The sequence below is a fragment of the Chiloscyllium punctatum genome, chromosome 2, assembly GCF_047496795.1.
Source record: "Chiloscyllium punctatum isolate Juve2018m chromosome 2, sChiPun1.3, whole genome shotgun sequence".
NCBI lineage: Eukaryota > Metazoa > Chordata > Chondrichthyes > Orectolobiformes > Hemiscylliidae > Chiloscyllium > Chiloscyllium punctatum.
This window is the reverse complement of record NC_092740.1, coordinates 158,663,260-158,679,345: the sequence shown is the minus strand read 5'-3', so window position 1 is coordinate 158,679,345 and position 16,086 is coordinate 158,663,260. Positions and strand designations below refer to the sequence as shown.

General features: G+C 41.2%; 1 protein-coding gene and 1 pseudogene across 1 annotated transcript in view; both read right to left on the bottom strand.

Annotated features, from left to right (window-relative positions):
* LOC140492209 (A disintegrin and metalloproteinase with thrombospondin motifs 19-like) overlaps nt 1-16,086 on the bottom strand; it is a 538,786-nt gene that overhangs the window by 243,677 nt on the left and 279,023 nt on the right. Inside the window, 1 exon segment of the mRNA XM_072591100.1 lies at nt 5,867-6,012. Coding sequence (XP_072447201.1) covers nt 5,867-6,012 — 146 coding nt within the window.
* Nucleotides 8,021-8,139, bottom strand: LOC140453484 (5S ribosomal RNA; annotated as a pseudogene).

Below are 16,086 nucleotides of genomic sequence, written 5' to 3'. Positions count from 1 at the left end.
AAGGACAGAGCTTTAACACTGGGTGTATGGATTCACATTCTGGTACATTTATGTCAACACAGCAAATCCAAAGCCATTTGGACACAATTTGTTTTCTGGTTATTAATCTAACATCTGTAATCAAGGTTCTTTACTCAGAGAGTGGTAAGGGCGTGGAATGCCCTACCTGCCAGTGTAGGTAACTCAGCCACATTAGGGAGATTTATCACTGGCTTTATTCCTGATGAAGGGCTTTTGCCTGAAACGTCGATTTCGAAGCTCCTTGGATGCTGCCTGAACTGCTGTGCTCTTCCAGCACCACTAATCCAGAATCTGGTTTCCAGAATCTGCAGTCATTGTTTTGACCTCGTTGATTTTAATGCTTAGATAAGCACATGGATGATGATGGGATAGTGTAGGGGGATGAGCTGAGAATAGTTCACAGGTCGGCGCAACATCGAGGGCCGAAGGGCCTGTTCTGTGCTGTATTGTTCTATGTTCCATATTCTATGTTAAATACTGTCATACCACTGCATTTAAGAAGAGTCTTATAATATTTGTTTTAAAGTATTTAGCATACACTGTTCCCCAACAGTGAAGTGTAATGTTTATTTGGATGTACATTTTCATGCAAAGAACTCAGTCATTCTCCTGTAGAAACTTGATGTGTAAAATGACAGGATACTTTGAACAATAGCAGTAAAAGTTTGATTTAGCAATATTCATTAGAATGCATCTGTTTGCTGATGGACAGATCTAGATTTTCCTGATTTGTGTGGTGAAACCAATGTCTTTTTCAATCTTTTGTCTTTTTCAGTCAAAGGATTTTCAAGGAAAACAGAGGGGTTCACGACTGAGTTAATTCGAGAGAAGGCTGTCAGCGGAGGATGAGGCAAGTGGAGGATTCGAATGTTGGAAGGACGCAGAACTCTTGAGGTTGTCAGTATGAAGCAAGTTACAGAGCTGGGAAAGAGTGAGGAAAGGGATGAAAAAGAGGATGAAAATTTTAAAAGTGATGCCTTGTTGGGAAAAGGATCGACCAGATCTAAAAGTTGAAGTTCTAAATTGGAGAAAGGCCAATTTTGACATTGTTAGGCAAGAACTTTCAAAAGCTGATTGGGGGCAGATGTTCTCAGGTAAAGGGACGGCTGGAAAATGGGAAGCCTTCAGAAATGAGATAATGAGAATCCAGAGAAAGTATATTCCTGTCAGGGTGAAAGGAAAGGCTGGTAGGTATAGGGAATGCTGGATGACTAAAGAAATTGAGGGTTTGGTTAAGAAAAAGAAGGAAGCATATGTAAGGTATAGACAGGATAGATTGAGTGAATCCTGAGAAGAGTATAAAGGCAGTAGGAGTATACTTAAGAGGGAGATCAGGAGGGCAACAATGGGACATGAGATAGTTTTGGCAAATAGAATTAAGGAGAATCCAAAGGGTTTTTACAAATACATTAAAGACAAAAGGGTAACTATGGAGAGAATAGGGCCCCTCAAAGATCAGCAAGGCAACCTTTGTGTGGAGCCACAGAAAGTGGGGGAGATACTAAATGAATATTTTGCATCAGTATTTACTGTGGAACGGGATATGGAAAATATAGAATGCAGGGAAATAGATGGTGACACCTTGCAAAATGTCCATATTACAGAGGAAGAAGTGCTGGATGTCTTGAAACGCATAAAAGTGGATAAATCCCCAGCATCTGATCAGGTGTAACCTAGAACTCTGTGGGAAGCTAGAGAAGTGATTGCTGGGCCTCTTGCTGAGATATTTGTATCATCGATAGACACAGGTGAAGTGCCGGAAGACTGGACGTTGGCTAACATGGTGCCACTGTTTAAGAAAGGTAGTAAGGACAAGCCAGGGAACTATAGACCGGTGAGCCTGACCTCAGTGATGGGCAAGTTGTTGGAGAGAATCCTGAGGGACAGGATGTACATGTATTTGGAAAGGCAAGGACTGATTAGAGATAGGAAACATGGCTTTGTGCATAGGAAATCATGTTTCACAAACGTAATTGAGTTTTTTAGGTTAGATTAGATTACATTAGAATCCCTACAGTGTGGAAACAGGCCCTTCGGCCCAACCAGTCCACACCGACCCTCAGAAGAGTAACCCACACAGATCCATTTCCCTTTGACTAATGCACCTAACACTATGGGCAATTTAGCATGGCCAATTCACCTGACCTGCACATCTTTGGACTGTGGGAGGAAACCGGAACATCCGAAGGAAACCCCATGCAGACACTGGGAGAATGTACGAACTCCACACAGACAGTCGTCTGAGGCTGGAATCGAACCTGGGACCGTGGTGCTGTGAGGCAGCAGTGCTAACCACTAAGCCACTGTGTTGCCCCTTTTTGAAGAAGTAACAAAGAAGATTGATGAGGGCAGAGTGGTAGATGTGATCTATATGTACTTCAGTAAGACATTCGACAAGGTTCCCCATGGGAGACTGATTAGCAAGGTTAGATCTCATGGAATATAGGGAGAACTAGCCATTTGGATACAGAACTGGCTCAAAGGTAGAAGACAGAGGGTGGTGGTGGAGGGTTGTTTTTCAGACTGGAGGCCTGTGACCAGTGGAGTGCCACAAGGATCGGTGCTGGGTCCACTACTTTTTGTCATTTACATAAAGGATTTGGATATGAGCATAAGAGGTACAGTTAGTACGTTTGTTGATGACACCAAAATTGGAGGTGTAGTGGACAGCAAAGAGAGTTACCTCAGATTACAACAGGATCTTGATCAGATGGGCTGTGAAGTGGCAAATGGAGGTTAATTTCGATAAATGCGAGGTGCTGCATTTTGGGAAAGCAAATCTTAGCAGGACTTATACACTTAATGGTAAGGTCCTAGGGAATGTTGCTAACAAAGTGACCTTGGAGTGTAGGTTCATAGTTCTTTAAAAGTGGAGTTCGCAGGTAGATAGGATAGTGAAGAATTCGTTTGGTATGCTTTCTTTTATTGGTCAGAGTATTGCGTACAGGAGTTGGGAGGTCATGTTGCGGCTGTGCAGGACATTGGTTAGGCCACTATTGGAATATTGCGTGCAATTCTGGTCTCCTTCTTAATGGAAAGATTAGATTAGATTAGATTACTTAGTATGGAGACAGGCCCTTCAGCCCAACAAGTCCACACCAACCCGCCGAAGCGCAACCCATCCAGACCCATTCCCCTACATTTACCACTGCACCTAACACTATGGGCAACTTTGCATGGCCAATTCACCTAACCTGCACATTTTTGGACTGTGGGAGGAAACTGGAGCACCTGGAGGAAACCCACACAGACACAGGGAGAATGTGCAAACTCCACACAGTCAGTCGCCTGAGGTGGGAATTGAACCCGGGTCTCTGGCGCTGTGAGGCAGCAGTGCTAACCACTGTGCCACTGTGCTGCCCTGTTGTGAAACTTGAAAGGGTTCAGAAAAGATTTACAAGGACGTTGCCAGGGTTGGAGATTTGAGCTATAGAGAGAGGCTGGGGCTGTTTTCCCTAGAGTGTCGGAGGTTGAGGGGTGACCTTATAGAGGTTTATAAAATTATGAGGGGTATGGATAGGGTAAATAGACAAAGTCTTTTCCCTGGGGTCGGGGAGTCTAGAACTAGAGGGCATAGGTGTAGGTTGAGAGGGGAAAGATATAAAAGGGACCTAAAGGGGCAACTTTTTCACGCAGAGGGTGGTACGTGTATGGAATGAGCTACCAGAGGAAGTGGTGGAGGCTGGTACAATTGCAACATTTAAGAGGCATTTGGATGGGTATATGAATAAGAAGGATTTGGAGGGATATGGGCCGGGTGCTGGCAGGTGGGACTAGACTGGGTTGGCATATCTGGTCGGCATGGACGGGTTGGACCGAAGGGTCTGTTTCCGTGCTGTACATCTCTATGACTCTATGACTCTCTGACTGTATGTTGGAATTGGAGCCAATGTACATCAGAGAACACACTGGTTCAGCAGGTTTGGCAACTGAGATTCCTGTGAATATTAGAATAGATTAGAAATCAAAAGCATGATCAAAGTTTCAGCAGAAAAAGATAAGACACAGGGGCAGAAATGGGGGATCTTAATTGGTCAGCATCCTTCCATCTGCCAGAGATAATGGGAATGCAGCTTCAGAATTTAAGTGAGGTCAGATAAGATCAGCTGTTGCACTCTGTCTGCTGTTTAATGTTATAAATAGATATGAATCAAATGTAATGTTTTAAGAAGATTCTGTAGAACTACATTAAAATATCCTGAACTTTTAAATAAAGGTCACTTTGTTCAGGAAAAGGCATCAGGAACATCATTAATAACACTGCACCTACAAGGAGTAGGGAGCTTGGATAGAGTCAGAGAGTGGAGAACGCTAAGGGAGAGTCACATGGAACAAGATATTGATTTTCTGAATGTAGTCAGGAATCAAGGATTATGGAGAAGGGGCAGGAAAGTGGATGTGAGGAATGTCAAATCAGCCATGATCCTATTGAATGACAGAGTAGGCTCAAGGGGCTGAATGGCTTCCTCCTGTTCCTATTTCTGATGGTCTTATGGAGGAACTTTATTCAAGATTAGTTGCAAGGTTGATTTGACTGCTGGCATCAAAGACATACTAAAAGATGGCTAGAAAAATTATGAAGAACAATACAACTCTGTAAAAATGGTTGGATTTCTGATGTGTCATGAGGGCCATTTCAATATTCTTTTATTATACACTCAGGGGTGGTCCCTTTTGAGGACAGGGGGTAATCTGAGTTTTTGAGGAGGGATACTACTCTAATCTTAGAATAGAATAGAAGGTCGACACAATATTGAGGGGTGAAGGGCCTGTACTGTGATGTACTATCTTATGGACCAGTGACTGGAGATTGTAAAGTAGCAAACTCTTACAAGAAGGGATTATATATACTATTAACTAATCTGAACAGAAGTAAGGGAGGTTTGCTGCTCAGTAATTGAAGAGGTTATAGTCAAGAGAGCTGGAGGGGAATTTCAGAGACAAGATGGTTTGGAAAAATAATGAGGGGAGATGGAAGAGAAAGATCCTTGCTCATATCTCGGTTCAGGAGAAATTCCACAGGGTGAGCAAAAGTGTGGAGAGCATTGAAGGGGCAGACAGATTGTCTGAATCTTAGTAACCGATTGAAGTCCATGAGCTCTTCATAATGATAAGAGGTGAGGGTAGAAGCAGCAAATGTAAGAGAGTTTGGGAGCTGGTTGAAAACAAAAGATATAAGCTAGCAACTAGTTCAGCATTTGATGCTGGAGTAATATGTTAACTTTGCAAAAGCCATCAGGGCCTAATGGTGCTTGATATCATTGAGCCTCTGGTTTAACCAATTATTTAATGCCTTACATTCAGTAAAAGTGGAAATGATTATATTTATGCATTTCCACTAGCTTTGGTGCTGAAAATAAGCAATTCAAGTTCTCTTAGAAAGCTTATATACACTTCAGATAATGGTTCTGCCCTCCAGTAACTGACTGGATTTTTGATTGTCAGCATATTTTCACCAGCAACAAAAATAGCACAAGCACAATGTCAAATGGCCTCCTTCTACACTTAAACATCTGTTGCTTTATAGGCTATTGGGAAAATTATTCATGCAGACATTACACAGGAGGTGTCTAAAGACAGATTGAGCTCAAGAGGATGCCCTATTGATAAAATGAACAGGTGCTTGATTCCCAGAAATCGGTTTGCAGAAGAGCAACATCATTTATTATGTGTCATTACTGTGAAAAAACACAACAAGGTTGGGCACAGTGGAACCAATGTTTTGGTGGCAATGTCACCCAAGACATTATAGAAATTCTGCCCTCGTTTTATTCAAGTTGATCAAACAAGAGATTATGGAACAATATGGATACAAAATGCTGTCAAGTTGGTTAAGCTGACTTACCTTGGGTTATCACATTTACGTTGGCGGAAATGCACTCCCACATTACACGTTCGACTACAAGTACTCCATAAACTCCAGATACTCCATTCTCCATCTGTGTGGTCTGGAAGAGGTGCTTTACTAACACATTCACCAACCTTACACCACTGTGAAAGAAAAGAAATCTCCTTGATGATTCATATTGGCAACAGGCACAAGGATCCACTTGTAGAACATTTCGATGCACACAAGAATATCATTGATAAAGGCAGATTATCATCAGTTGTAAATTTGTAATGAAGTTCATTAATACATATAGAAAGCGTCATTTAATGACTTATTGAGGAAATTATATAGGCCTTCTAACAATCTAAAATGTGAAGATTACATTTCTTTCCAAATGTAAAGGAAACTTGTTTTTCAAGTAATAAGCTTGTTTCTTCCTTTGATTTAAATTTATTAGGACCTTGCTCAATATTATCTTTGCACTGCATCCCCCCAAGCAGCAACAAGTTACAGAATGTTTGAGGCAAAGACATTACCAAGATAGGAACAATTGAAGATGTAAGGAGAAGGCATTTGGGAAGATGTTGTTGTTCTGTTCGCCGAGCTGGGAATTTGTGTTGCAAACGTTTTGTCCCCTGTCTATGTGACATCTTCGGTGCTTGGGAGCCTCCTGTGAAGCGCTTCTGTGATGTTTCCTCAGGCATTTATAGTGATTTGTACCTGCTGCTTCCGGTTGTCAGTTCCAGCTGTCGGCTGTCCTGGACCCAATATACCGGCCACTGGAACTGACAACCGGAAGCAGCAGAGACAGGCCACTATAAATGCCAGAGGAAACATCACCGAAGCGCTTCACAGGAAGCTCCCAAGCACTGAGGATGTCACCTTGACAGGGGACAAAACGTTTGCAACACAAATTCCCAGCTCGGCGAACAGAACCACAACAACGAGCACCCGAGCTACAAATCTTCTCACAAACTTTGAATTTGGGAAGATAATCTGCTGTTGATAAACTAAATGGTAAATGAGTTGTTTGTTCTGTTGTTCATTTAGAAAGGGGATAGGAGATCTGGTGACCTGCTGATCTGTCTGCCAACCCACTATATTTGCTGACAGCTTGTTCAAATTATGTTTATAGAATGACTCAGGAATAATATTGCTTTTCATTCATACGCCACTGAGAGGAGGGAAAGAGTGAGTGGTTTTATTTTGCAGAGTAAGAGCACCAAGGACAGAGTACCTGAGGTGAAATTAGCTGCAAGGAGATCTCAGCAGAAAGAATAAAGATCAATCTGTGAACATGTTTCAGGATGAAATAAGGGCTAGAAAGGGGCAACTGCAGCAATCTCAAGACAGGAAAGCGTTTCAGGTTTCTTCAATAGAGGGAAGTGAACAAAGCAGTCAGTGCAATTACCTTCACCCCAAGAACAGGCACACAGTGCTGCAGGAGCTTCAGTCATCTCTTTAATGTTGCTGATTTCAGTCTGTCAAAATTGGATTCAGCAATAACTGTTTTCTTATATACTTATATCTTCAGAGAATGTAGGTTCACCATCCAGACTGGTGAACCCCAGCTGATCCCCGGTTGAACATGGTGATGATGAACTGTTAGCTACAGTTTTTATGGTCTATGTGGTGTAGGGACACACTGTGTTGTTGGGCAGAGATTTTCAGCATTTTAACCAAGGTACAGTAAGGGAACGGTGGTATAGTCCCACATTAGGATGGTGATTGGTTTGGGTGAATTTCCAGGTGATTGTGTTCCCAAGCATCTGTTGCCTCTTTTCCAAAGGTCATAGGTTGAGAAGGTGCTGCTGAAAAAATCATAGAACTCTACAGTGTGGCAACAGGCCCTTCGGCCCAACAAGTCCACACCGACCCTCCAAAGAGTAACTCACCAAGACCCATTCCCCAACTACTTTCCATTTACCCCTGACTAATGCACCTAACCTAGACATCCCTGAACACTGTGGGCAATTTAGCACGGTGAAATCACTTAATCTGCACATCTTTGGACTGTGGGAGGGAACCAGAGCACCTGGAGGAATCCCACGCAGACACGGGGAGAATGTGCAAACTCCACACGGACAGTTGCCGGAAGTGGGAATTGAACCCGGGTCCCTAGTGCTGTGAGGCAACAGAGCTCACCACTGAGTCACCGTGCTGCCCCAAAGCCTACTGTACCTGGTATTCCCAGGCAATCTCCCATCCAAGTACTAGCCAGGCCTGAGTCTGTTCAGCTTTCAAGATCAAACAAAATCGGGCATTTTCAGACTAGTATGGCCATAGGCATAATTAGTCTTAATTAGTTGCTAGGAGAAAGTGAGGACTGCAGATGCTGGAGATCAGAGCTGAAAAGTGTGTTGCTGGAAAAGCGCAGCAGGTCAGGCAGCATCCAAGGAACAGGAGAATCAACGTTTCGGGAATCAGCCTGAAGAAGGGCTTATGCCCGAAACGTCGAATCTCCTGCTCCTTGGATGCTGCCTGACCTGCTGCGCTTAATTAGTTGCTACAGTGCACCTTCTGGAGAGTACACACTGCTGCTACTGTATAGCAGGATGGGAAGTAGTGAACATTGAAGGTGGGAGATAGGGTCTCTTTCAAGTGGGTGCCTTGTCCTGGATGCTGTGCAGTTTTTTAAGAGTTTTGGCGTAATACTCTACTAGGCAAGTACAGAGTATTCCATTTTTTTCTTTATTTGTGTTCTTACCAATGGTGGACAGGCTTCATGGAGTTCGGAAGGGATTTATATGCCACAGAATTCCCAATTGCTGACTTGTTATTGTAGCTACCTTATTTAGATGGTTGGTACAGTTCTGTTTCTAGTCAATGGTAACCCTAGGATTTTGAGTGGGGGATTCAGCAATGGTAATGCCACTGAAAGTTAAACAATAATGTTTGGATTTCATCTTGTTGGAAATGGCCATTGTCTGGTACTTGTGAGGCATAAATGCTACTTGTCACTTATCAGCTCAAACACGAATGCTGTACAGGTCTTATTCCTTATGAACACAGAATGCTTCAGTATCTGGGGAGTCACAAATGGTGCAGAATATTGTACAACCAATGGTGAGCATCCCCACTCTTGATCGCATGGTTGAGGCAAGGTTATTGATGAAGCATGACAATTAAAGGGATATCATGACAATAAAAAAGAATATTTGAAGCAGCTGAAGATGGTTGGCTTGGAACAATAAACTGAGTAACTTCTGCAGAAATGTCCTGGAACTGAGATAACTGACCTCCAACAAATGCAACCATTGATCTGTGTACTAAGTTAAAAATTACACAACAACCAGGTTATAGTCCAACAGGTTTATTTGGAAGCACTAGCTTTTAGAGCACTGCTCCTTCATCACCTGATTCTCCTGCTCCCAGATGCTGCCCGACCTGCTGTGCTTTTCCAGCACCACACTCTCTATCCTACTAGTCACTGCCTGTCATTTAGAAAAAGACCCATTTATTCCTTCTCGTATCCTATCTGCTAACCAATTCTCAATCCAACTCAATACACTATTGCCAATTCTATTTTACATTTAATCACTTACGTGGGATTTGTCGAAAACCTTCACAAAGTCCAAATAAACCACATCCACTGGCTTCCTCAATCAACTCTACTAGTTACATCCGCAAAGATTTCCAGTAGATTTGTCAAGTATGATTTATAAGTTACTTGGCTCATTTCCAATGTTATTATTATGACTTGTACCTCCATATTGCTTCTTAACTCACCAGGCAGGTAAGGACTTCATAAGTGAGAACCAATTACAAAGACTGTAGTTATCATTAATTGCTATCCTGAATGTCAAATATCACCAACCCAGACAAACCCATCAGCGCCAGATCAAAGCCAATAGTTACAGTCCAACAGTATAGTCTGCATGTCAATGCCACCACGGCAGTAATAAATGTTTTGTTCTCTATTCTAATCATTCTACATTGAGTCAGAGCCAAAAACTTCATTTAATTTCAATCATTTCTCTGTATAACTTTGTTGCTCTCATTTCTGTATGTAATTGAATTCCTTGTGAAGTGAAGCCTTGATGAACTGTTTTTATGTGTGGCTTGGCCCTAACTAGAGACACTGAGATGTGATGGATTTTGTTCACCATTCCAATGCTCCTGAAAATGAATATGACCGACAGTGGGTATGCTGGTACATTGTTCCTTAACCAATGTTCCAAGTGTAATACATTACCTACTGCCGGCTGCTCTTCACCTCCATATTTCAGCAGCATTGATAAAATGTAAAGTAAGCACAGTTGACAGATAAAAATAAACTGTTAATACTTAGTCAATGTTTGAAATGGGCAACTGGCAAAGGGATCACTTACAGCTCAAAAGTTGAAATGGAAAGTATTTAGTACGGCTGTTAATAAAATCCTCACTACGTTGTAACATTCTTTGACAGGTTAAAAAAAACACCATAAATATTTAATTGCAAAACTGCAATTTGATTGTAAATTTTCAGCAGCTCTGGTATTTCTAAGGGACTTCAGCAATATACAGCACATTTCAGTTGACAACACTTGACATTATATTTATCTTGAGGCTGTGATCTTCAACTTAGAAAAATGTGGAATGCAAAGGAGCATTCTGATTGACAATGGAAATGCAAATTAGAAGAGGTGTCTAAGGAGTGGCTAACTCAACAATCCCCAAAATTCACTTGAAATTCTAATGGTGATATTTTGCTGCTGCTTTGAGTGTTACATTTCCACTCAATTGTCAACATTTCCTCAATTAAGAAACATAACCACTATGATCTCAAAGTTTGGAGTCCTGACTAACAAGGATTTTCTTTGGAGGGTAACTGAATTGACTTCAAATATAACAAACTCTAATCCAATCTAAAGGTAGAATTACTTTTTATTTCTAATGATTATACATACAGTCGTAAGACTATGACAACTGACATCAAATTTCCACACTTAATGAACAATACAATTGCATTCGAATCAGTGCAGAGTAAGTTCACTTCACTGATCCTGGGATGAAGGGATTGCCTTTATGCGGAAAGATTGAACAGGTTGGCCATGTGCATTGAGGTTTCACAGGATGACAGATGATTTTATAGAAACACAGAACAAAATGAGGGATGCTGACAGGTTATTTTCCATTCAGCGAGAGACCACAAACAGGGGTTCACATTAAAAACAAGCGATTTTGGATTAGTCTAACTGTTTTTCTCTCAAGTCTGTCAGTTTGAAGAATTCTCTGCCTCAGAAAGCTTGCTGTCCAGACCAAGTCATTGTGTATTTTAAAATCTGAGTTACAAGGATTCTTGATTGACAAAGAAGTCAGAGGGTATCAGGGGATGAAAAAAAAAGTAGAGTTGAAACCATAATCAGATCACCATAATCTTATCAAATAGTAGAGCAAGTTTGAGTGGTCAAATTATTTTCTGCAGCTCCTGAGCTGTATGCAATATGCAAAGGGCTTTTGCCTGAAACGTCGATTTCGCTGCTCGTTGGATGCTGCCTGAACTGCTGTGCTCTTCCAGCACCACTAATCCAGTATATGCAATATGCAAATGTTTAAGTATTTCTATGGGATGGAATTAAGTGACAGGTTTGATTGGGATATTTCTCCATTAATATTGACTTCTTCTATAGGCATGTGCTTCATAGTTAATCTTGATGGCTGACATGATGTGGAGATGGCGGTGTTTGACTGGGATGTACAAAGTTAAAAATCACACAACATTAGGTTATAGTCCAACAGAATGGACATTAACATGTCCATTCTAAAAGATGAGAGGCTTAACAAACAATCCAGGTCTTTTTCAATATATAATTTCAGTTACATCACACTGTAAACTTTTGCTATAAATTCTGTGTCCTACAATCTTATACTCTACAACCACCTGATGAAGGAGCGGCGCTCCGAAAGCTAGTGCTTCCAAATAAACCTGTTGGACTAAAACCTGGTGTTGTGCGATTTTTAAATTGATGGTTGAGTTATAGAGTCATAGAGCTATACAGCATGGAAATAGACACTACCGTCCAATTCATCCACGTCAACTAGATATCCTAAATTAATCTAGTCTCATTTGCCAGCATTTGGCCCATATCCCTCATTTTCATATACCCATCAGATGCCTTTTAAATGTTGTAACTGTATTAGCCTTTACCATTTCCTCTGGCAGCTCATTCCATGCACGCACTACCCTCTGCATGAAAAAGTTACCCCTTAGGTCCTTTTAACTCTATCCCCTCTCATCTTAAACATATGTCCTCGAGTTTTGGACTCCCCTACCTTAGGGAAAAGACCTTGACTATTTACCCTAACTATGCCCCTCATGATTTTATAAACCTCTACAAGGTCACCCCACACTCTCTGACGCTCCAGGGAAAACAGCCCCAGCCTATTCAGCCTCTCCCTGTAGCTCAAATCCTGCAACCCTGGTAACATCCTTGTAAATCTTTTCTGAACCCTTTCAAGTTCCAAAACATCTTTGCTAAAACAGGAAGACCAGAATTGAATGGAGAGTCCAGAAGTGGCCTAACCAATGTCATGTACAGCCGCAACATGTGATCCCAACTCCTGTACTCAATACTCTGACCAATAAAAGCAAGTGCACCAAACATCTTCTTCATTACTTTGTCTACATGCAACTCCACTTTCAAGAGTTGAGGAAAGAAGATGTGATGATGCCTTCTTCTGGGGAAGAAAACCCAAGGATCAACCTAGGATGCATGGAATTAGATTTGGAATCAAGAATGAACTCATCAACCAACTCTAGAATTTCCTTGTTGGCATCAATGATTATTTTATAACTCTCTGTCCCCAACTCATTGAGAACTAACATGTAATGATCATGAGTGCCTATTCTCCAATCCCTGAGGCCATTGATGTGTCCATAGAAGATTTATAATTAAAATATTGATTAACATTAGTTTCTGAAGCAAAAGTAAAATGCGTCCTATGTAATTTATTGTTTGTCTATTTTTCAAATATTTCTTGAGGTATTGACTTACATCAAATGTAAAGACCTTTTTTCCTCAAATTGGTTAAAATCTGTTTAAGTGTGACCACAGCAGGATGGTAATACAGGAACTTTGTGTGCTGTTCATCAGGTGATGAGGACCCTGCCTTCTGTACCACCTCTTCAGTCCTTCAATGCAGTAGCTCAATCATAACTAACCAGGATCATCATGGTAATGGGACATTTTCTCAAGAGCTGCTCATTTGGCCTTTTCACTTAATGTCTAAATCACGAATTGTCTGAGCAAAGCATTGCCCTGTCCATAATTTATTTGGTTTCAGTGACATAGAAACAACATTCTTCAGTTGAATGCACAGAGATGCAGCTTGGAGATACATAACTGAATGACATTTCTGTCAACTGGTAATAAGACAGGTCTTTTGCCTGCAAGAAGATTTATTTTTTCCTTAGTCAACACTAACAGACTGAGGGTATCATGAGAAGGACATGTTTTTCTTGTGTGTGATATGGTCTGTCAGCACAAACAACTGAGCTGCACACTGAGCTGCACAATGAAGTTTAATTACAGACCCATTGCTACACTAATGTTTCTTGCGTCATTTCTTTAAATCAGTCCTGTATTCAAGAGTTTTAGCAAAAAATTTCTTTGGGGATTTCCTTAACTATATGGTTAGAAAGCAATGATAGAGGGTCTAACATATTGGTGCTAACTTTACAGACCTGTGACCCCTGGAATATTCATTACATCATTTCAAAGTTGAGCAGGAAGCAATTATACTGGAAGGTATATACCTTTGTGTGATCTTGAGATTTCTACACCCTCAAATGTCATCATTCAGTTAAAGTTGACAGCATTCCGAGCTGTCAAATTAATCTTCCTATGGATTGCTCTCCGGCATGGTCATGTGAAGAAGAAATGTTGTTAAAATTATCATCTTCATATCTTTCTAGTGAATTTTCACTTTCTATGGACCTAATACCTTTCATTAATGAATTTCTGGAGTTATACAAGATACATGAACCTTTAAACGTTTGCTTAATCAATGTCTTGTGCAAATCCAAAACACTTTGACTCAGTTGTTTTTGAAACCAAGTAGAGATTCCCATTTACTTTTTTGGCATTTTCCACCTCCTTACATGTCTGCAAAGGAAGTGAAAGGATGTGAATGATGTCATGTTTCCAATTGTGGACATTTGTGAAAAGTCATCGGTAAAGATGCTTGCAAATTGGTGTCTGTACAATAGATGATCACATGTTTTATTGGATTCTCCTGTACTGGTCAGGCGTTTGAACATTTTCCACCACTGTGGGGACATGTATTGGTTCAAAGTTGCAATATTGGCATCATCCTTCACTGTCCCTGCACAATTCATCTGGTCAACCTTCTACCTTTGTTGATAAATAACTGTTCCTTCCTTCTGCTATTTGTGATGATACTCTACAGAATAGTAGGCAAATGTTAGAGTTGTGGGCCATAATGTACCATTTCAGCCCAACTTCTTTCTGACCTCGGTTTATTGTTCCTTCCAATTTTAAAATGGAGAGCATGATCTTTTAAATGACCAAGTAAATGCTGATTTTCTGTTCCCCCAAATAGGACACCATCTTCTCTATGTGGTTAAGAACAGGTGACTGCGTCTGTTAGCACCTGCTGCTTCTAGTTATGTATCAGTTCATCCTGTAAACAAGAGGCACATGCCAGTGACTGCAGTGTAACAGTGTGGGTGAAAGCTGGCAGTGTGTGCAAACACAAACTGTGGCTGCAAAGCTTGAAGCAGTGTTGTGTGTGAGGAGCTAAGGAAGCTGTGAATGTTAGGTGTCAGTCCTGACGTACAGAAATTGCTGTTAAATGATTGATATGTGTGTGTAGTGCACTGAGCAGTGTGAGAGGCTAGTGGTATAGTTGTGGGATATGGCATTTGAGAAAGTTTCACTGACCACAACCAACTGTGTGAGATCTTGGTGCTGCTTGCGGCATTATTAGGGTGGGTGAGTGGTGCATGACTGCCATGGTTATACTGTCTCACTGCTTTCAGAGAGTTTTTTCTCCCAGCCCTTTGTGAACACAGCACACATCACTCCTTCTGTACTCCTTGACCAGAGTCTCCAGTATAGCCTGGGGAAACTTGGAACGTGCTCTCTCCCACATTGTGCCATTCTTTTGCCTGAATGGGTCAGCAGCCGTAAAATAGCTCCCAGCAACAAATCCACTCACAATACATTTTCATGTTAAGGGATGCAGGATAACTTTGCACGTGGTGCAGGAGAACTTTAACAAACGCTAGCCTCAGACTGTTCTTGGAGAAAATGAGGACTGCAGATGCTGGAGATCAGAGCTGAAAATGTTTTGCTGGAAAAGCGCAGGTCAGGCAGCATCCAACGAACAGGAGAATCGACGTTTCGGGCATGAGCCCTTCTTCAGGAATGAAGGTTCCTGAAGAAGGGCTCATGCCCGAAACATCGATCCGCCTGCTCCTTGGATGCTGCCTGACCTGCTGTGCTTTTCCAGCAACACATTTTCAGCTCAGACTGTTCTTGGTCCTCTTTTTAAGCACTCACCAGCATGCTTAGCTCTGCCTAAGCACTTGTAGTCATGTCAATGAGTGTACAGAAATTGGCAATCTGCCTGAATCAAGAGTAACAGGCACAGATTAATCCTGCACTGTGATCCACGTGCGTGCTTTCAGGGACTATCAAATTTAATCTACCCTATTTCATCAGATGGAGAGGGTGAGATGAAGTTAAACAGGAATGGAACTGGAATTTACAACATCAGTTTAATTGCTGCATATGTATATACAGGAAACTAGATCAGACAAATAATGGTTAAGAAAAAAACTATTAGTTAGTAAATTATTCCCCTGTCAACAAATTTGCTGAATGTTTTGTGTTTTTCAGAAGCATTTTTCAAAAACACTGACAGCACATTCAAATCAGGAAGCAACTGAACCTTGACAAATTGCCCTAACATTTCCCTTCTGTCAAAATATATAATGAACCATATCATATTTTCAAAACATCCACTGGAGCCCAGGAATTCAGATGTAACAAATGTTTCTGTATCACTTGCATGCACAGGCATACCGAAACAAAAATACTGTATCGAGTGACATGAGGGAATTAGCCTATTTGAGAGAAAGAAAATACAGTATTTTCTTGTTGTTTCAAGTTGTTCATTTCTTGTTGCCATTACACATCCAATGTCAAAAGAGAAGAAAATTAACAGAAAGTTGCTGCGGGCATCCATCCCTCTCTTTAATGACTGGAGAATAAAGGACCTTTCTCAGG